General features: G+C 33.9%; 1 protein-coding gene, 1 non-coding gene and 1 pseudogene across 6 annotated transcripts in view; 2 read left to right on the top strand and 1 right to left on the bottom strand.

Annotated features, from left to right (window-relative positions):
* The window catches only part of TFDP2 (transcription factor Dp-2), a 144,819-nt gene that overhangs the window by 29,865 nt on the left and 92,405 nt on the right, over nt 1–22,549 (bottom strand). For all 5 annotated transcript variants that reach the window (XM_016141869.2, XM_016141870.2, XM_016141872.2 and 2 more), the window contains 3 exons: nt 8,663–8,766; nt 3,840–3,961; nt 2,346–2,393 (listed from right to left, as the gene is read on the bottom strand). In XM_016141869.2, the coding sequence (XP_015997355.1) occupies nt 2,346–2,393; nt 3,840–3,961; nt 8,663–8,766 (274 nt within the window). The remainder of the gene's footprint in view (nt 1–2,345; nt 2,394–3,839; nt 3,962–8,662; nt 8,767–22,549) is intronic.
* Nucleotides 17,416–17,520, top strand: LOC118602299. Its single transcript, XR_004950650.1, has one exon. It is a non-coding gene; the product is annotated as a U6 spliceosomal RNA (small nuclear RNA).
* LOC118602391 lies at nt 17,725–17,844 on the top strand (annotated as a pseudogene).

The raw sequence follows: 22,549 nt of genomic DNA, 5'->3' as shown, positions 1-22,549 counted from the left end.
ATACTTAACAGATATTCAAAATATTTGTTGAATGAATGAACAACTTCATAAACAACAATGAAGCAGTACAGATATTAACTATACTCATTTTGATTATTAGTTTATTATAGTTTAGATTATATTAGGTTATTTTAAAGTTTTAACTGTATTCCCAGAGAAAAAACATATCAAGATTAAATGAGCATTAAGGAATAATGAAATGCCATTGTGCTAAATCTTATTCATTTAGGACAAGAATAAAGAAAAACACTCATAGGCTGCCATCACTACTTGAGGCACACCCACGACCTCCTTCCCAAAGTGAAAAGAGGATCTGTTTGGAAGAGATGCATTTAAAAGATACCATCGGATTCTGTGCAAAGGTAAAAAGAGAAAGTGAACAAACTTCAGCATCAAAAACCCCAGGCAAGACCAGAAAAGGAGTGCTCACAGCTCCTTCTGTAAACTCTTTCAAAGGAAATCTAGGATCAGTGTACAAGGAAAAACTAATGAGAATTTTTCAATGAATCCTTTGTCCACCAAACCATTTCTTCAGAAACCACCTTGCTCTTGCAAATGACACTGACCAAGGAATAGCTGTGTAAAAACATACTTAAAGTTGTATTGTCAAGCAGTAAGACGAGGATAAAAAGCTTGTATATATCTACATATGCTGATATAGAAATCTCTGAGAAAATCTAATTTTAATACTTACATGTAATACTAAATCAACATTATAAGGTATTGAAGAGATAAAGATTAATCTTGGGCTGAGAGCTGGCTTTTTAACCTGAACACTTGGGAGAGGTGAAACACAGACTTTTCATGGCATTACAGAAAAACATAATAAAATAAGAGGAAAATAAAGATTTGTAAGAACAACAACAAAAACCGCATGTAGCAATCTTTGTGGTTTGATGGGGGGGGATTTCATTACAGAAAAGTTATGAGAATAATAAAAAGCAGTAAAAAAAAAAAAAAAAACAAGTCATAGAACCAGATGCACCAAGGAAAATTTGAGACAATGGGTATACCAGCAAATTTAATCTAGCACTTTTACATGTGGTCTTTAGCAGTCTCTTTCTTATGAAGGAGGGTGTAAACAAAATCTTGTATTTATACTGTTTGTCGTAGATAGGTGCCACCAATCATAGCTAACAAACAGTCCAATTTTAAGGACTTAAACACTGTTAAATACATCTGTAAGAACTTGTACTGCTATCTTTCCCAAGGGTAAACACACAGAAAGATCAGTATGAGCTGGAAAGAGGAATTTCCATTAGAAAGAAGAAAACATTTTACTTTATATTTCTATATGATACAGCAGTTCCTCAGACATGATTTTATGTGTTCAAAACAGTTAAGAATCAAGAAGCAAGAAACAAAGGCCACCAAGGAACTAAAGCAGAGCCCGTGTAAATGCAAGAACACACACATTTTTAATATAGAGCTTCAAGGTCCTTTTTTCTTTTCCTTACTCAGAGCCTATTCATTTTCATTTTAGACTGAATTCTAACACAATTGGCCATCTAGTCCCTCAGTGCACAGCAAGTCAGAGATAGCAAACTGAAAAAACAGAAAAGACAAAACTATTATAATTGAGAGCAGATGAAAAGACAAAGAAACACCACTGAAAATAGGAATTAAAAAATCTAAGACTCAAAAATAAAATTTAAAAAGCAAAACTTGCAAGGTTTTATTTAAAATAGTAACGATCTTATACAATGGAACGGCCTTTAAGATTATGCCTCTTATTTTCACAATGCAGCATTAATGTCATACCTAGTATGATGGCTTACATGGACTACTGAACTTAAGTTCAAATAATGACCATAAAGTGACAGTTTTTAATACTGGAATTTCTCAGTAGGTAGGCATTTACATTTTTTTCAACAGACCACAGGTGATTGCGATATACACTGAAAATTGAGAAACACTGTCCTAATAGTCTAAGAAAATGTTATATTATACTCGATATATTATTTAAGAAAGCAAAAATTTACTATGACCTTAAATGTGTTCACTAAAACTTGTTTTTAAACTTTGGGCATTTGAGGTAATGTGGTGTACGACGTACTCTGTCTCCCAAAAGGAGAAAGGGGGCTAAATGACATACTATCACTAGCCAATCTACTAACGGAATAATTTCTTTTGAAAATATATATAATTAGGATAAATTTATACATTGATAAGTGAAGCAGAATATTCAGCGTGGTATGAAATAATGGTAGAAACTCAATAAAGTTAAAGTTATGTGAAGAAAAGCATGTTACCAACTTAAACTAGAGTCTGAGAATCGAGCCCGTTATGCAGTAGCATCTCCCAAACAAACAAACAACAAAAAAAAAACTCAGAATTATACTCACCTTTCTGAAAAATCAGAGTCTATAAATTCTCTAGACCGTTTTCTATCACTGAAAAAAAAAGGAGCATAAAAAGAACACATATATAAACAATTTTATTTTATGAATAATTTATTATAACTTGTCTAATTTCACAGTGAACATAACCAAGCACACGAGCAAACATAAAAGATGTGTCCATAAAATAAAAACTTGAATTTTATCAAAAGACCAAGAAATCACAACATAATCACAAAGTGTGAAATACACATGATGAATTTTTAGGGAGGAAGCTATGGTAGATTTACAAAGGAAAAGGCACAGAAACATTTCATTTACTCTGGAATGGCTAACTATGAAAACGCTAGACAATCAGACCACCCCAATGTAAAGCTTGGCTCGGGCTGAAAATACCAAAACCCTGGTCATCTCCAAATGCGCAGAAACTACAGGCGTAGGCTTGGCTTTCATGTCATAATCTCTTGAGGCTGTGCAGAAATCCAAGGTAACTTTTACATCTACATAAGAATGTTCATAGGAATGACCCAAGGCCATGGAACTACATATAGGTGATTCTGTTATTTCATCTCATTTGATAATGTTAAAGTATGCACACATATGAAACTCTTCTGTCTCTAATGTATGTAATATATATGTGTGTGTGTGCACATGTATGTATGTAGAGGAATATGTATATGGCTTAAAACACTTTGCCAGGATAATTTCATTAATTCATTTACTATCCTTGAAGCAAGGAGATTCTTAACTAACATTTATTGTCTGCTTGCTAAACTGACACAGTTCTAAGTCAGACAGAACTAGCAACGCAGTATACCACCATTTAACCTCTAAAGTGACAGACTGAGGTTCTTGGTCATTAATTTTACTATTTTTTTTTTTTATGGAAAGATGAGATATGAAAATGATAAGCATTGGAGAAAGGCTGGGTAAATGTATTTTATAGGCAAAGATAAAACGTGAAGATTTAATATTGAAATGGCAACTGAGTAACATAGAAGGGATATTGATTTAATTGCCCAGTATTTCAAAAGAATCAAGAGAAAACTCAATGAAAATTTTAATATACTTGGCCTCTCTTTCCTACTTCCTTTCTGGTTTTTAAGGAAACAAGAATTCATGGGGGAAATTCTAAGTATAGCCAATACAATATATAACTCTTTTCTTATGTTTGTTAAAACAATATATAGTTATGACATCTCCAAAGAAACTTAGTGTCATAATCATAAAAAGTAGTTCTCTTTCAGGGTTGGAAAAAGTCAGGAGATCAAGTCAGGTACAAGTTATTACACTGTTTTTCTTTATTTTCGAATGGTTGTACCTTGAATGGTTTATATCAAATACATGAAGTAAAATAAAATAGGTGATTTTAAAGGAAACACATTAGTTTTTAAGGACTAGACTACTATAAAGTAAGAAAAAAAGACAACATCAGGAGGAATAAAGGTCCAAACTTTTTAAAAAATGTTTTAAAAATGTAAGTTGTAACAACACTCTTACCCTGGGACCCAGCCAGTAGCGTCTGCTATGTGTGTCTGAGTAACCATTGCTGGTGCAGGGGTATACGGACTCCCAATCAGAACACTTCCTGAACTGGTTAGTCTCTGTGGTGTGCTTATAATCTGTAAAGTTGAGACAAAGAAAATGATATTCTTAGTTATTAGGAAAAATCTACAGGCACAAAATAATGTTGACTGCTAACCTACATACAAGGAGGAAATTTTATTGCCAAAAATGCACTTAATATTAATAATATAAAATATAAGCAGCAATACCTTTGATTCATATATATCCTAGCATCTTAAAGGACAGTATCCTGAATACTGACATCAGGTCATAATGCAGGTTTCAGCAAGCGAAGAGCAATTTGGAAGGATTAAGCTGGCAACTGACAATGTTTTAAAAATAAAAAACAATAAAAAGCTTTCTTTGAAATTACAGAACCTAAATCCAGTCAAGCCTGATTTATCAGAACTGAGGTAACAACAAATTAGATCTTCACAGTACAAAATATATGCGAAGATATTATACTAATTATTAATTATACAAATAATTTGGATAGTATGTAATTGTATCTTTTAATATTTTAAAAAGTATTTCCTTCTGTTATTAAATATTCTTCCAAGACATTTTAAAGATAGTAAAACATTCTCTCATGTGAATTTATTATTCCCTGTTAGATACAGATGGATATTCAATTATTCAATATTATAAACATGCTGTGATAGACATTTTTACTACAATGACCTTGGCCTTAATTTCTACTTCCTAAAGATAGACTCCAGAAAAGGAATTAATGAATCTAAGGATATGGACTTTTTAAAAACAGTTTCTTGGTATGTGTTACCAAATTGCTTTCCAGGTCGTATAATTTTCATCAATAAACTGAACATGTCTTTTCCCAAAAATGTTTATATTAATTAATACAAAGACAATTCAGAACTCTAGTAACCTTTTTAAAAACATTTTCATCAAGAAAATAAGGGAATGTATACTCCAATGAATGGGAGAATTAATGAAACAAGACTGTCTCTCTGCAAATAATTGTTGAAGGAGTTGCCAGGTACACAGAGGTTTTCTCTATTTTTGTATACTTTCAAAAATGTCCATAATGGTAAGGTTTTGTTTAAGTCTCAATCAAGAGAGAAAAGCATCTATGTGCACATATAATTTTTAAATGACAGGTCTTAAAAAAATAGTTATATTTCTACTGTCTTATGTAGTTCAAAATGCTAATTAATTTTTATCTCCCTGATCAAATGAAACTTATTACTGCAGCTGGGGGCTAAGTCAAGTCATAAAGTTAGCTGCTAACTTGCTCCATACTGAACCAAAGAGAAGGATTCATCTGCATTTCAAACTCAGTTCAGAGTTAGTAAAGTCTAATCAACATTTATTCATTTACTAAATATTTAGGAATTTTAGTTACCTTCTGTTTGTGTTTGGCATTATGCCATTTTAGGGCTAGGGAGATATTACTACACACAAATGTCTAAGAAATAATTTTAGTAAGTTATTTCTATAGTTAAAGAAATGAAAACAGAAGATAATAAACACTGACATATGTCTGGAGAATTCTGATTGCCAAGAACTACAAGACATTTATTGAGAAGCTTGCCTGACAGAAAAAAAAATACTAGACAATGTGTTTGGACTTCCTACCTCTTCATGCATCCCATCCCACATCCATGCCTCCATTTCAATGCAAGATCTTTAAGGATAAAGAGAATGTTTGCAGGGCCTAGCACAATTCTCATAGGAAAGGTGCAATAAGTATTTACTGAACTGAGACAGAAGACCCAACTTGATGGAAAAAAAAAATAGCTTCTCTGTTCAATGACAGGATTACATAAAATCCAGTCAGAAAATATTCTACAATATAAAGGACATAGTTTTCACCAATCACTACACCACACATTCAAATGTTCTCTATCATGGTGACCCTCAGTGTGACAGCTTACGAAGGAAAAGTTGAGTATTTCATCAGTCTCTGGTCTGTTCTATTCCTACAGCAGGAGTCTTCACAAAGGAATTCTAAGTGTTTCGATTTATCCTTGAAACAGACTGCATTACTTGTGCAGTATTATTACTAAGGAGGTATTTTTCTTTATCTTTTATAGTGGCCTATAGCCTCAGTTTTACCTCATTTAAAGGGATTCGTAAAAGAAAAAAAAAAGGAAAGTTGGAAGAGAAACAGGAGATAAGAAAAAAATGGTTACCATTATTGAGAATGACTGGAAATGAATTGCTGCTATGTTCAATTATTTTTTCTTTCTCTACGTTAAGATTTTTAGCTGATATTCTTTTCTGATCTGAGAGTGATTAGCAATACTCTGTTCCCTTCCCTTAGCATGAGGCCTGGTACAGAGTAAGTCCTTAAACATTTCCTGAATGAATGAATCGGAGAGATGCTAGTCTTGAATTGGAAAAATAAGTTCACGTGAGATGCAATGAGTTCTTAAAATTAGGACAATGACAGTTGGGTCTTAAGAAACAAAACCCAAGGAAAAGTCAACAGAACTTGTTAAACCACTGAATATAGGAAAACTATGTAAGTGTTGAGTCAGACATGCTTTATAAAACTGAAGCTTAATTTTAAAATCCCAAATTAAAATGAAAGGTAATTAGAGGCAATTATTTCTAATACTCAGTTGATCTGATAAGGAAAATGAATGTTTACCTTAAATTTCAGTCTTCTGCCCTCTTAAAAAAACTAGATGATCTTAATTTAAATGTAATCATGTGGTTTCTTTGACAATAGATTACATTTAGGCTATAAAAATCACATAACAATTGAATCTCATTCTAGAGAATTTTCTGCCCTCAATCAATATATCTTATGTACTACTGCCATCTACAGTGAGAGAACCCAAAAGAACATCTATATTCAGAAGAAAAAAAGAATCTATAATTGTAACATATTAAAGGATTTCATCACGACAAAATTTTAGGTTTCGCCGTAAGAAATATGCAGTTTTTAACTATATTAAAATAAAGATAATCATGAGATTATCTTATCTATATACATAGATACTTTTAAGGAAATGGCAAGTATCCCAAACTAAAACAGTTACTGCTACTTCTATTACACAGAAAACAATTTTTTTCCCCCTTGGGGCCCTCTGAAATTTTTATTTACCCTTAAGATTTGGCTTCAAAGAGACAGGTGAAATTTAAATTTGCTTTAAGATGCCAATGAATGGGGTTTTATTCAAGAATTTTCTAACTAAACAAATACTTTTTTTTAAACCATAGATGAGAAATCGAAGGTGAGGGGTCAATGTTCAGAAGAGGCAAGCAAGAGGAATAGAAAGAACTGGCTCTAATTGCGGCTCTACAACAATTAGGAATTCAAAAAGGAAACTGATTCCTGCCCAAGATCTCGGACTGCAAAAGCACCTCAGAATTAGGGAGACAAATAAAGGCCTTGGGCTGGCCTGGTGAAAGGAGAGTCCCAAGTCTCCTCTTCTGATTTTTTTTTTGCTGACTCTGAGGTTTGCAGTACTTGGATAAGTAGTATACCTGATTACTTACCATAGTCAGAACTGAGATGTATAAAGGCTTTCATGTACATTAGTTCGAATTGACAACAGAAAATTACATTTCCAAAAGAGAAATTCGAATTTACCATAGCAGCATCACTAAAATACCAATAGGAAATAGTCTCTCAAAACAGAGGAGTACTGTAAGGGCCAAACTCATAAGAGTTTGGGTATGTTTGTTTAATTTTAGTGTTTATATAATCACATTTCAAAATACAGATTTTAAAGTGAGGTGCCTTATCTAATTTGCACCTACTGCAGTGGCTGGTAAGGGGCAAATGCTTAGCAAATGTTTGAAAATATACCCGAAACTACCTTGAAATGGGAACACTTACCTGAGCTTAAATCTCTATGAAGTCTGGAGCTAGATTACATTCTTCAAATAGTTACCGTAAATTGTGTAAGAACTTTGGCTTGAATTCTGTAGATAATTAACAGTTCTCAAGCGATCAGAGAAAATGTCATGTCTTGAAGACTTTCTGGAGCCATTAAGTATGTTAAAAGATATTTTTGTCTAAATAATTTTATGTTTAATTTAATACAGTCCACAACACTACACATTAAGGGCAAATTTCATCCTTACTGCTCTATACATGAAAGTACTGATAATGAAGAATTATTGTTCAAATGTTTATGTACTTTTGCTAATGGTGGATGAAGCCATTTAAATTAGTTATACAGTTTTTAGAGTAGTTGCATGCAACTTTATAAATAAGGCTTTCTAAAAAAGTGCTATGTACTTTTTAGGCTCTAGCATAACTAAGGAAACTCCTTCAGAGAAACAATGAAATATTTCCCATTTTCATCCACTATTTCTACTGCTAAAGATTAAAATGAATTGGCATGTTGTATTCTCCAAATGTCCTTTAATCAAAGAGTTGCAAATTCATAGTTCCAGATATAAATTAACTAATGGGTCATGTTCGATTAATATGAGAGTATATAGTTTAAGGCTAAGGGAGAAAAGGAAAAGAACATAAAAACAACGAATTTTGAATCAATTTAATTAAATAACTAAAAACAAGAAAAGCCTCATATAGGGCACAAAAATCTTAATATTACACATCGAGAATCCAGAGTCAAATATGCAAACATCAAACATTGAACAGCACGAGGCCTTTTTCTCAAGACTTAATCAGATACACTGAAATAAAAACAAAACTTTTAAAACAGTGATTAATATTAGAATATTTGACCAACTATCTTTGGAATAATTATCTTTCACATTATTAGTTTTACCTACGCAAAGTTTCAAATTCTAAGGTTTGATGATTTTCTTACCATTTGGGGTCCAACATTCACATTTATTGGTTCTAAGGTTTTTGGTAAAATCTTTGTTGGTGAGTTGGTACTGGCAACTGGAAATGCAACAAATGAAATGTTACCTGAAATGATATCAAAACACTGGGTTAATGTTCTGCAATATCAAGGCCACCTTGTAACCCCATGGTCCTAACCTCAGTTATGCTTATGTAATTTATAACAATCTTAATAAGTAAATTAGAAACAAGAAGGCTTACTGAAAAGCCATACCAGCAACTCCTTTGTTATAGTGAATTCAATTAGTTCCACCAAATAGGAAACCTATAAGTAAATAATTTAGTCTATCTGACAATTAACTATGGGACTTTTAGTTGATTTTTAGAGGAAGAAATATTTACAGGATTCATAATGCAAAGCATAGTTTATACCAGAGTTCAGAAATCCTGTTATATCTTTATCAAACATCATAGAACAACAACAAAAAAATGTATGAAGTAGAACATGAAGTAAAATAAATATATATTAGAATTTCTTTATAGTATAATAAAAAAATATTTATACTAAAAGATAACATGTTTTCAAAATGTTGAGTTGGCAGTTTTTTGAGGTTTTATTATAATAGAGAAAAAAATATGATGTTGCCTAGGTTAATAACGTTAGAAATTGTGAGATCTGCATAGTGTTTTCAAGCGATTACACCACTTTAAATTTTAAATTAAGTGGCAAAGTACCACCCCCAAAATGAAAAGCCAACCAATAATCTTCTGAAATACCGTATCGACTACTTAACTCTTCCAAGACAAATTTCAGTTTACCAACGTTTCTCTGAGAAGGTAATACTGTCATCTAAAAAAAACAAAGGAGATCATCCAGGAAGTGTGTAAGAGAGAGTCAATATTGAGACCAGAGGGAAAAACATTTAAGAGCAGGACTAGAAAGCACCTCCGTATCAGTCTTCTTCCTCAGATATCCCTTCCCTTAGCTCTTTCAAAGCTCAATAAGGCCTAAAACCCAAATCTGCTTCTTTTCCACGTTCTCCATCTTGGTATACAACTGAGCCTTGGTATACGGTCATCGTTCACCCAGTGACCCAATCCAGAAGCCATCAACCCCCTTCTCATTCAACTGACCACCATATCCTACTTATCTCCTTGCCCTGGTTCCTTTATGCCATTGGCACTTCTTTAATTGGGAACTTTATCAAATCTGGTTTGAACGTAGTTACCATGTTCAGATAATTTTCAGAATTATCTGAAAAGCAATAAAAAATACCTGTACCTGAGTGCAACACCCTGAACTGCTGATATAATTGCTGTAGAGTCAACCTGGGCATTAGACTGTTAAAAGTTCTCCAGATGGTCCCAACGTGCAGCCAGGGCTGAGCATCACTGATCTAACTGGATATCCTTTCTACTTCAAATAGCTCTCCCAGCCCCTGCACACATCTATAACAAACCAGCCTTTCAACTGGCAAAACTGTTCTGAACACTCCCCTACTTAAGGCCTTCAAAGACTTCATAACACTTACTAAACGCCTTTCAGACTCCTCCACGTGGCACGAAGCTCCTGCCTGGAGATCTCACTGCTTGCTGCCTCCCTTCCCAGCTTCATCCTCAGCTTCTGACTCCACATGCACTCTACACTCCAATCACATGAAATGCTATCCAATTCCAGAAAGGCCCCAGTTCAACCGCCCTGGCTTCGGTGTATACATGTTTCCTTCTGCTGAGAAGTCTCTCTGCTGGGACGGCAATCTCTCTCCCTACCTTCTAGTCCTTCAAAATGGGATTTTATACCATTTTCTACTTGAAGGACAACAGTGTGAAATATATTACCACTGACTCCATTTACACATGAAGAAAATGAGATAGAGTGAGGTTGAACGATCTGTACAAGTTCCCACAGCTAGTGAGGGCCATGGCTCCACCTCTAAAGCCTGTGCTTTATGTGTCACCTTCTCCTTAAAACCTGTCCCCCGCCTCTATGGTTTAGGTCCTGGATGCCCTTCTTCTGCTTTCCATAAAACCTATTATCATTTACTTGCAATTCTACTCTAAGTGGGCCATGCCTCTCAGCTTTGTAGCCTAGTACCTGGTTCAGTTCCTGGCACAAAACAGGTGCACAAAACTATACAAACAGACTGATTAGCATGGATTACGTTTCCTAATCTGGATGTCGTATTTCCTGTAATGCAGCCTAAACTGCATCTCTTCTCATTTTGTAACAGGTATCATAACTTATATTAAGTTTGAAATAAATTTAAATACCAGGTCCTTTGTTTACTATTTTCGAAACATGATTGAACATCCATTATGAAATAGTTTTCTTAATCTGTAACTGTACAACTGATTTTTCAAATGACATGCATAATTTAACAATTGCTAAAGATTAAGGTTATTATCAAAACTCCCCAATGTGGTTATTCACCTACTTAAGTATCCACCTAATTGGAGAATAATCATCTATGATTTTAGGGGGAAAAACAGCTATGTAGTTGACAGACACGTGCTATAAACACAGTCCCCGGTGGGAAACACACCACGGACTCACGTGAAGAAGAGCAAAACCTTGAAAAAGTCTGGCTCTCAGATGGTTTTTAAAAATGATCTTAATGCTGCTGAATGTTTAAGATGAGAGATCATCTCTGATACACTGTGTTAGAGCAAAACTCAAAAACTTGCCAAAAAACAAAACAAAAAAAACAGCAAAGCAAACACAAAAAGATAATTAAGGTTAGGGAACAGGTCGATCCTAATTTTAAACCTAACACTAAAGGAAAATTAAGAATATAAAGCTTTGGTCAAAAATTAAAAAAGAAACACTGAAGCAAGATCTGTCCTGCTACTTAATACCAAAAGAATTTAGAGAGAACTTAATAAATGTGACAAATTGATTCTAAAGTGTATCTGGAAGAGTACAGGCAGAGAACCGCCAAGAACATTTTAAGAAAAGGAATAATGAGGAAGAGGGAACTTTAGGCTACCAGATTTCAAAATCATTACATAGCGAGAGTGACTGAAATAATGTGATACTGGCTAAGAAGCAGATAAAGAAACTAACAAAACAGAAATTAAAGTCCAGATATTCATTTATATATGAAAATTCTATATATTATAAAGGTAGCATTTCAAATCAATGGAGAAAGAATGTATTACTTAAAAATGTCGTTGAGACAAGAAATTTCCCCTTTGGATAAAAGAAACCTAGATTTCAATTTCTCATCTGTGCAAAAATAATTCCAGAAAGACTGAATATTTAAGTATAAAAATAAAACCCATAAAAGTATTAGAAGAAATGTCATTCTTTTTGTTTTATAATTTGGGGATGAGAAAGGCCCTTCCAAGCATGTTACAGAATTTAGAAATCTTAAGTAAAAACAGAACAATAGATTTGACTACCTAAAAGTTAATATTTGCTAAGTAGCATAAGCCCTAATACACTTAAAAGACAAATATCAGAGTCGGTAAACAAATTTGCGACACACACGTCATTATCCTTAAAAACATTTTATTTACTTAACTTCTCACTTATAAGTCAATATAAAAATAAGCTTAGTACATGAAGAAATAGAAACGTCAGTGATCACATGAAAAGATGCTTAATTTTAATAATGAAAAAAAAAACACTTAAAGAAAAAGAAACCTTTTCATCTTCCAGATTGATAAAGATTAAAAAGTTTGATAATGCCTGAGTTGGTAAAGATGTGGCGAACCGGGTATATTTTTAAAATATTTACTAGGCACCTACTACATGTACTTCAAATACTAATGCTAAGCACTACGGACACGTAGTTCAAGTGACACTGTCCCCTGCACTCAAGGAGGTAACACATTCTGTCAGTGGACGGAGCACTGGAGAGCCAGTCTGCAGGGTGGTCTGACAGTGTAATTAGAAGAGTAATGGAAATGTGTGTTAGAGTACAAAATTTTTAAAAGTGTTTTTAAAACAACTGCATGCATTTTAAAATCTCTTTTCACATCAACAACTATCCTTTCAACTGCCCTCCTCGGCCTAAGTGGCAGTGGATCCCTGGCCTCTGTAACAATATCACAATTAATAACGTGTATACCCTCTGACCAGCAATTCCTCTGCAAGATATATAGCATAATAAACTAAGCAGATAAAAACAATTAAACATGTCCTAGAATTGCAACATTGTAGCTAAAAGCAAAAACCCGGAAACAATTTTAAATGTTTAAACATCTTTTGGTGCATGTATATGATGGAATATTATACTTTCCACCTCCATACAAGTATGTATGTATTGCCGTAAAAAACTGTTCCCATTATAAGAGAATATGATTGATATGATTCTATTTACCTTAAAAACTACACATACACATAAATTTATACATGTGTAAAGTCTGGCAAGATAAATAACAAATTTAATAGCGGTTAGTATTAGTAAAGTATTATGGAGAAATGCTTTGTTTTATACTTTATTATTGAAAAAACATTTTATGAATATGCATTTACTTGTTTTATAATTTAAAAACCAATTGCCAATCTGAAGAGAGAATCAGCCACAGCTGCTGAAATAAGATGAAGATCTATAAATGAGGTATGTGTTTTTTCAATTAGTTAAAATGAAATCTGCTTTAGAAGCAGTTAAAGAGGCTCCACTGGGATTTCAATAATTAATGTCCAGAAATAAAAGCCATGTTTGTATTAAGATAAAATTTACTTTCATCAAATCAATTGGGTTCAGCAGCATAAATATAATTTTTTTTTTGACTTAAAAGGACCTATTTAAACAGGTTATAAACATCCAGTTTCCTGAAATTTCAGTCAGGTTAAGAGAAGTAAACCAAACTAAGTCTAAACAATTTTTCATAAGTACCTGGCCTTAATTCCTACCCTCTTGGCAACAGGGGCCTGACACTGTCCAGAAGCCAATTCCTGGCACTTGATGCATTTACTAAAAACAAAAATTTCAAGATAAGCCTGGATTTTGGTTCTCACAATTCCTTGAATTAACTAAATGAGATCGATCACCCAGGAAAGTGGCTAAGAAAAATAGCTAAAACCTTATGCCAAATCTTGACAAAGGCACAAAATTTTGGCTCAAATTTTTTATTTCAATTTCTTGAGTAAATGGAATCTTTCTGTTTTTCATTATAATTGTCTAGACATCAAAGATCGCTTTCACTCATAATTCTTTAGGGGGTTCCAGCTCTAATTAATTACCTTCAATATGTGCAATTACAATGAAAAAATTCAGTCAAATAATTGTGATTTGTCCTCATGATGCCAGTATGTTACTGTTTTTGCAGCACTGACTTTCTGGGGAAAAAATTTTGTTTTTTTGCCTGAATCAGCTTTTGGAAAAATCTTCTTAACCCAAGCCTGTATTACATCCTCCTAGAAGAACCAAATTAGTAACTAACAGCAAGAAAGAATATGCCTATTTTATGGGTTGATAAGTATGTCAAAGCAGAAGTAGCGGTATATCCCATATACACAGGGTCCAACTTCACAGGACAAGCTAACCTACTGTCCTAAATAAAAGCTTAAAAGGACCAAGATTGTGATGGTGTATGTGTTTGTCAAACGTAATTCTATTTCATGTAAATTATACCTTAATAAAAAAGTGATGGGAAGTGACCTAGACAATTTTATATTTATTAGTAAGAGACAAATTATAGATTATACGATGCTCTTGCTTTTCCTCTTCTGTTACCTCAATCGGGGCTATTTTTTTTTTTTAAGTTTATTTTTTAAACAGGTAGTTCATGTATTTGTCTAAATTACAGCCTTCCAGCTACTGTCTCTTCTAAGTCTCCTGTATCACCACAATCTTTCCCTCTCTGCCAGCTCATTCTCATCAGTAATAAATATCCATTATTTCTTTCATCTAAAAACCAACACAAAACCCAATAATTTTTCTTAACTATGCACAGCTCTCTGGCTACCAACTCATTATTTCTATTGCCTTCTACAGCAAAACACGAAATCCGTCAACATTTGCTGTTTCCACTTTTCCATTGTGTGTTGTTGTTGTTCTTTTTTTTTTAACCCACTCCCATTTCTTCCCCATGACTTCACTGAAATATCTCTTCTCAAGATCATCTCCATGTTGTTAAATCCAATGGTCAATTCTTGGCTTTCAACTTACTTTAACCTATTAGCCATATTTGACATTACAAAAAAAAAATCGCAACTTCTTTTGAAGCACTCTTCACTTGACATTCAAACCACTATTCTTTATTGGTTCTCCAAACTCTCTGGCTTCTCCTTCTCAGTCTTGATCGCTGGCTCCTCCTTTCTAAAAATATTCAAGGCTCTTCAGTTTGGCCCTCCAACTCCTGCTTGTCGACTCTTCCTCACTAGGTGATCTGATGGTTTCCACTATGTACATTTCTCCAGATTAATCCTCTCTCCTGAACTTTAGATGTATCCAGCTGTCATTTCTCATTAACTCCATTTTGATGTTTCATAGGTATCTCAAACTTAGCATACCAAAATCTAATTCCTGACTGCTCCTCATTCCACCCCAAAACCTCCTTCTCCTTTCTTTTCATTTCAGTAAATGTCAACTCCATTCTTCAACTGTTCAGACCAAAAAAAGATCACTGCTGACTTCTCCCTTTCTCTTATATCTTATATTCAATCCATTAAATACATCCTGTCGGCACTATCTTTGAAATATATCCTGAATAGAACCACTGTCACCCACTCCACTCCACTGCTGTCACTCTGGTCCAAGTCACCATCTCTTGATTAAATAACTGCAATATCTTCCTGATTTATCAACCTGCTTCTGCACTGCCGCGGCCCCAACTCTGTCACCATGTTGTCCAATCTGCAGTCACTAGACGCATGTGGCTATTAAGCACTTCAAATGTGCCACTGAGAGCCTGAATTTTAAATTTATTTAATCTTAATTTAAATTTAAAAACTGAAGCAGTATAAAATATTTTCTCGTTAAATGCAGCTTTATTGTTTTGGTAGTACTATATTCCAACATTTCACCTCAACTGTTGAAAATTTAACGTTTAATTGAGATGTGCTCTCAGTGTAAAATAACATTAGATCTTGAAGGCTAAGTTCTCAAAAACATCTGTTGACTCTTCCTCATTATTAATATCTCATTAATAATTGTTCATATTGATTACATGTTGAATGATGTTTTAGATATATTTGGTTAAATAAAATTTATTATTAAAATTAACTTTACCTGTTTCTTTTTACCTTTCTAAATGTGGCTATTAGAAAACTTTAAAGTATGTAAGTGGTTCATACTATGCTAGTGAACAGCACTGTTCTATGCCCCACACAGCAAAGCAATCCTGCTATGTAGAACAATTCTCTTCAAAACCCTCTTGGCTTTGCATCTGTCAGCATAAGTCCTCGTGATGGTTTACAGAGCCCTTTGTCACCTGTGCCACTCCACTCTGACCTCATGACCTGTCAATCTCCCTCCACTTCATTTCACAACATTCACAGAGACTTCTTTGCTGTTCCTCAAAACATGCCAAGCAGATTTCTGCCTAAAAGCCTTTGTTCTTATAGTTTCCTCTGCCTGTAACTTTCTTCCCCCAGAGATCTACGTGCCTAATTCCCTAGCTTCCTTCGAGTCTCTGCTCAGTCGTCAGTGCCTCAGCCTATATCAGCACTTCCTAATTACTATGATTTTTCACCAAAGTAAGGCAGACCTCATCGATATTATGGGTTCAGTTACAAATCACCGCAATAAAGCAAATATCACAATAAAGTGCACCATAATATTTTGCTGGTGGAGGGTCTTGCCTTCGATTTGCAAAAAATGTAACATCTGTGAAGTTCAATAAAACAAAGAACAATAAAAGGAGGTATGCCTGTACTTATCTCAATATGATATATTGCATATTTATATTTACTTATAATTATTATTTGTCCCTGGACTACCCACTCTCAGAATGTTAAACTCTACAGGAACAGGGGCTTTGTTATGTCATTCACTGCCACAGCTCTAGCACCTAGCATAGTGCTTGGGACATAGCAGAGTTCAACAAACATTTCTAAGTGAATGAATGAATGAATGAAGGAATGGAATGAATGTATGGTTGATGGAAGGACCTGATATAAATTCATGAGACAAGAGTATATAGTGAAAACTAAGTCTCATACCATCCCCAACCACACCTAACCCATTCCCTTCTCTAGTGACAGCAACTGGTGCCAGTTCATATATAACTTTCCAGAAATATTCTATACATATATATAATATTTGAATAAATATTCTTTTTTCCCTTACACATATGGTTGAATATTCTATTAGTTTGTACACTGCCTTTTCCTCACTTAATACTGTATCTGTCTTAGATGTCTTTCCATACCTGAATATGTAGTTTGCCTCAATATTTACTTTGTTAGCTACAGAGTATGGCTATAGCAGTTTAATTATTGAGTTCCTTAGTAATGGAAAAGCTTTTGGTATTACATTTTTAATAGTAAAATCTTCTATTACCACAAATAATACTGCAATGATTACACATATGTCTTTACACACATGGATTGTACCAACTTCCCTTTATTTCAGAAATGTATGAAAATGTCTATTTCCACACAGCCTTACCAACTCAGTGTTATCAAATTTTATTTCTGCCAAATTTTAGGTTAAAATAGTATTTGATTTTGATTCTATTTGTTTTATTATTATGAATAAGGCTGACTTGTTTTGTTTAAAAGTCATCTAAATTTTCCTTCCTGAGAATTATGTCAATCTTTCTATTGGCTGGTGATTTTTTTTTCATTGGTAGACCCTCTTTAAATTATGAAGGAAAAAGTGTGTTCACTTTGGCTGCACATATACTAGAATTAGAATGATACAGAGAAGATTAGCATGGCCCCTGTGCAAGGATGACACACGAATTCGTGAAGCATTCCATATTTAAAATAATAACAACAGTAATAATAACGAAGGAAAAAGTATATTCTTTGTTATACCTGCTGCAAATATTTTTACCAATCTAGCATTTGTCTTTTGCTTTTATTTACGATTTTCTCTGCACATTAAAACAAAGTAGTCAATTTATTTCTTTTATGACATTTATGTCATATGTAAAAATGTCTGTATATTTAAATATAAAAATAAAGGCATCTACTGTCATGCTACCCTGAACATGCTCGACCTCGTCTGATCTTGGAAGCTAAGCAGGGTCGGGCCTGGTTAGTACTTGGATGGGAGACCATCTAGGAAGACCAGGTAACTGTAGGTCTAGAAGGAAGGAAGAAAGAGAGGGAGGGAGAGAGGGAAGAAAAAAAAGAGTAACTGCAAAGTTTTTCTTTCTTCCCTACCCTGGAGATGTACATTATACATGGACATGCTATGTACATTTTATTTACCTTCCAGGTTTGGTACTTCCTGTTGGATGTATTCTTTGAAATTAATTATCATTAGTTATATACTAAAGAGTGTATTAAATATCCCCCATGTTTTCTTATAATATTTTAATGCCTTCATTTTAAATTTTATATCCTGGACCCAACTGGAATTTATTTGATATAACAAGTGAAAGATCCATTTTTTCCCCTCAGATGGCTAATTTTAATGAACAATCTACTCCCTCTCCCCCATACTGATGTGAAATGCTATCTTGATTATTTTATTTAATTTGGGTCAATTTACTGACTTTTTATTCTGCTCCACTGATCTGCTACTTATGTGACAGTATCAGATGCTCTATTTCATTTGTGATTAACCTTTCCACAAGAGAAGAAGCAGTCAGAAAGTGCCAAGCATTTCTGTGTCTGCCCACACTGCCCGTTTAATCATTTGTTCGTAACTGTTGTAAAGGGCTATTGATTCATTTCGAACTTATCACACATGTGATTAAGTCACATGCTGATTCTGGAAGAGGCCAATTCATTTTGTGTAGAGGAAAGATTCTACAACTTTAAAATGGTATTTCTAATTTTGACCAGCCATCTAGAAAGCAACATATGTCACTGAAAACAGAATGGACTAGGGAGATATGATAGAGATGGCTCGGAGAATATCTATTGCCTTTATTTAGGAAAAAAACTCAGGCCCAATAGAACAACAGCACTACCTTCATAAATGAAACATATTAATAATTCATAATTAATTTGAAATTAATTTTATTATAACTAAAAATACCAGACCTGTAAGAGAAGTAAAATATAGCATGCCCATGGATAATATGCACATCAAGATGGGGGCGGGGGGAGCAGTAAATAAATAAACCAAGTTACTGACTTTCTTAGTTTTTATGTTTAAACACACACGGATCTTTTTTTTTTTTTTAAGTTTTCATTCTATTTATAACTAGCTACTAGTATAGCTAATAACGTACATTACCTGTCTTCACATTATATATAATCCTGTGATGTTGTATTTTGTTGCATTTGTACTCAAACATGTTTACCAAACTTCCTAAGATTAAATTCAAAGGCCATCACCATTACTAAACTTTTTAACTTGAATGACCAAAACATCAACATAAATGGTAGGAGAGAGAAATAGAAAATAAAAGTTCATTTTATCTCTGAAGTGTAATGGTCAAAGTGACTTCTAGAACCTTCCTTTCTGTATTTGGTTCCAAAACACAAATCAAACATCCTATTGTATAGACACATAAGGGGACGAGATTTGAACTGCACATTTCTATATATCACAGGCAAGGAAGCAAAAGCCTGGATGTTTTTGCAGCTGTCACAATACAGGACTTCTAAGATTCCCACAAGTAGACCACCTAACCAGATTCTTCCCATGAATCAAAGAAAGGATCCTAGGAATTGCCATAACAAGAAATAGCATGATAGCCCTAAGGGCATACTCCTAAATGGGTCAATAAATCTTTTATGTCAATCTTTCCTACATACTTTCGAGAGGATTAAATCTGTTCTCTGGGCTTTGATAAGCATTTTTACTTGGAGGACATCTTTTAAAACATTAGCAAGCTCCTTCTTTATCTGGCAACCAGAACCATAAATGCATTGGATTCTTCAATTTGAAAGAAGAAAAAAAAAAATTCTTCCTCCATCTTCCCACATGCCAGGATTTAAACAGTTCCTCTTCATTTCTTAAATGAACTCCTTAATTCAAGCTCTAGTATATGGACTATTATAATCATTTTCATTTGGCTCAAATCTCAAAGCTAAAAGATCTTAGAAATCATTAAATCCATTCTCATTAGGCTTCTTTTGTAAGACCTTTCTCTTTCAATATTTTTTCAATGTCCATCCAAAAACATTTGTCTAATCTACAGATGTGATCCTGCTGTTTTTTCACTGGCTTCTTTACCTTTAGTTAAAACATGTCATTATGTCCTTTTTCTATTACCTCAGTCAAGGAAACCTTTTAATTCTTGATTTTCTCATTTCTCTTCCACCTGCTTACTTAGAATTTCCCATTTTAGTACAATATATTTTCTGATCAATAATTGAATAACTTTACCTTTTGGCCTCAAACAGCTGGGTTTCCCCAACCCCTCAAATCAATTCTTCCCAAATGTGCCTGGTTATAAAATGCAGAGGAGGTGAGAGGAGGAGAGGGGAGTGTGCCTCTTATGCAAAACGCACATTGCTGGGTTCCACTAGACACCTACGGGATCAGAAGCTAGGTGGGAATGTGTATGTCGAACAAGTGCCTCAGATGATTCTTATGATCAGGCAAGACTGGGAAAGACTGCTTCAAGTTCCCCTTTCCTCTTTGTTCAAACTAAAGAAGTAATGGAGTCTGAGTAGATTCTTTCTATTACGCTCATCTCCTTTTCATTTTAAAAAGAGAAAGGGTTGAGTGACTCTTATTTTTTCAGTCTCATATTCTTAAATGGTATACCTTTTCATGTTTAGCCTATTTTCAACCACTACTTTTAGCACCATCACCATAGCCAGGACACCCACCAGATGGTACACGCTTTGTTTGTACGCCCAGTAAGAGAGAGTGAGCTGAAAGAAGCACATTTTATCTTGTAAAAACAGCCACTGAGTGGCTAGAGTAGATCAAGGCAGCTGGGTGCAACCACGAGGATCAGAATTTGTGAGTATCACAACACCCAAGGGCTCCAAATTGGAAATCTTATGAAGAAGCCCACAACCCCTCTGAGATGGTACCCTGCCTCACACAGTATTAACAAAGAAATTATTTTAAATTTACAATCAAGAGAGACATTTTTCTAATATTCATAAAGGGTGTCAATCACTGAGGACAGATATAGAATTACAGAGCTGTGTTCTTAAAATAAATTTAAAACTTTAGGACGTGAACTCAGAAAGACCAAAGACCCACAAATTAGAGTTTCACAGCAGTTCTTTCAATTTCTTAGCAAATAAAAAGGGGGATCACTGTATTTCATAATACGATATTACGCAGCTCATTCAATACTGCGATGTTATCAATATTTTTATTTCAACACGTTCTACTTGAGAGCTATTATCGAAGCTACATTTAATTCACATGGTGAAGAGCAAGAAATCTGAAACTTAGGCATCGATGCCCACAAAATTTTTGTATTAAAATCTTACCCATTAAAGGATTTTACAAACTTGTATAAGTCTACTTGGCAAACAGTAAGTGCTCAGTTAGCAGTCTCTTCATTTTTCTATCAGAGAAACTGCTAAGAGAGTTGCCAAACTTTGCACAGTGCCAAAAACTAAGCCTCCCTGCTGATGAACGCCAGCTTCAGAGTCAAGATCCAAAAGTTTATTTGAAAACTAGTTGCTTGAAATTTGGTAGAAAGAAAGAATGTTATTATATGATAGGTTCCTGATCCATTCACACAACAGTTAACTTACGATATACTTAATATACTATTTTACCTGTTCCTAAATAATAATATAAAGGTTTTCTTTTCAGAAAAATATAGACACCAGACAAATCTTCCCTTTGACCTCCACCCCAGATATGAGAGATTTCGAGGTTGCCATGGTTTCTGATTGCATACACATATGAAAGGCAGAGAAAACATCTAAATCAGTCACTGTCTGGGTAGGTATTCTGGTTTAGAGAACAATGAACAGGCAAGGTTCAGATTCCCTAGACCTCAATTTTGTGCTAGAAAGTTCATATATAAGGCAAGAAGAACCACAGAAGTCTTCTTTCGGTATATAGCTCTTAAGCTGAAGGGTTAACAATCACATTTACTTCTGCATTGTCGTTGCTGATGCTGTTTTCTTTGTTAAATAACTTACTATCAATGCTTACATTTATAATCATAAGCGACATTCATTTTTTGATAACTATCATCTATAATGCTGCCATAGTTGTATACCCCAAGTGGGACCACCAACTTCTTTTAAGGACTGTCTAGTCCATCAAAGCGATATATTCTTTGGTTAAAATTGTAAAAGTTCCAAACCCATAGTTTATAAATCCATTTTAAACTCCACATAAGTTATTTTACTTAAAGAGGGAAAAAAGCTCCACTGCTACATATTGCTATCCCTTAAAAAAGTAAAATGCACACAGACCTATTTTAGAATATCTTAATTAAAACAATGATCTGAAAAGCTTCAAAATCTCTAATTTCTGTCATCATTCTTTGAAGCAAAGAAAACCTTCAAGGGCAGCCCATAAATCCCAGTTAAGAGCAAGAGAAAATTTTAATAATCTCCTTGAATGTTGATCTTTTCCAGTCTTCTCCTTAGACCAAACAAATGAACATTTAGAAAACCATTTAATATTTGCTCCATACATAAATTTTGAACTATGGTTCAGAGAATTTCTTGGCTTTAACGTATTACTACTAATTTTACAGTGTAAGGTTTGGCAAATTTTTAATTAGTGTGAAAGATCTGGCACACTGGTTTTACGAGAGTTAACTTTTTAGAAATTGCATAAAGATTAATGTGTACTAAATGCACACTTTCCAAGAGCACAGAACTTCTCTTCATGTTATTAGTAAAAGGAAAGGTTTTTACTTTACTCATTATGAATTCCACAAATTCAAAAATTTTAAA

The sequence above is a fragment of the Rousettus aegyptiacus genome, unplaced genomic scaffold (assembly GCF_014176215.1).
Source record: "Rousettus aegyptiacus isolate mRouAeg1 unplaced genomic scaffold, mRouAeg1.p scaffold_m13_p_4, whole genome shotgun sequence".
NCBI classification, from domain to species: Eukaryota; Metazoa; Chordata; class Mammalia; order Chiroptera; family Pteropodidae; genus Rousettus; species Rousettus aegyptiacus.
Note: the sequence above shows the minus strand (reverse complement) of the source record. Positions and strands in the feature narration are given on the sequence as shown.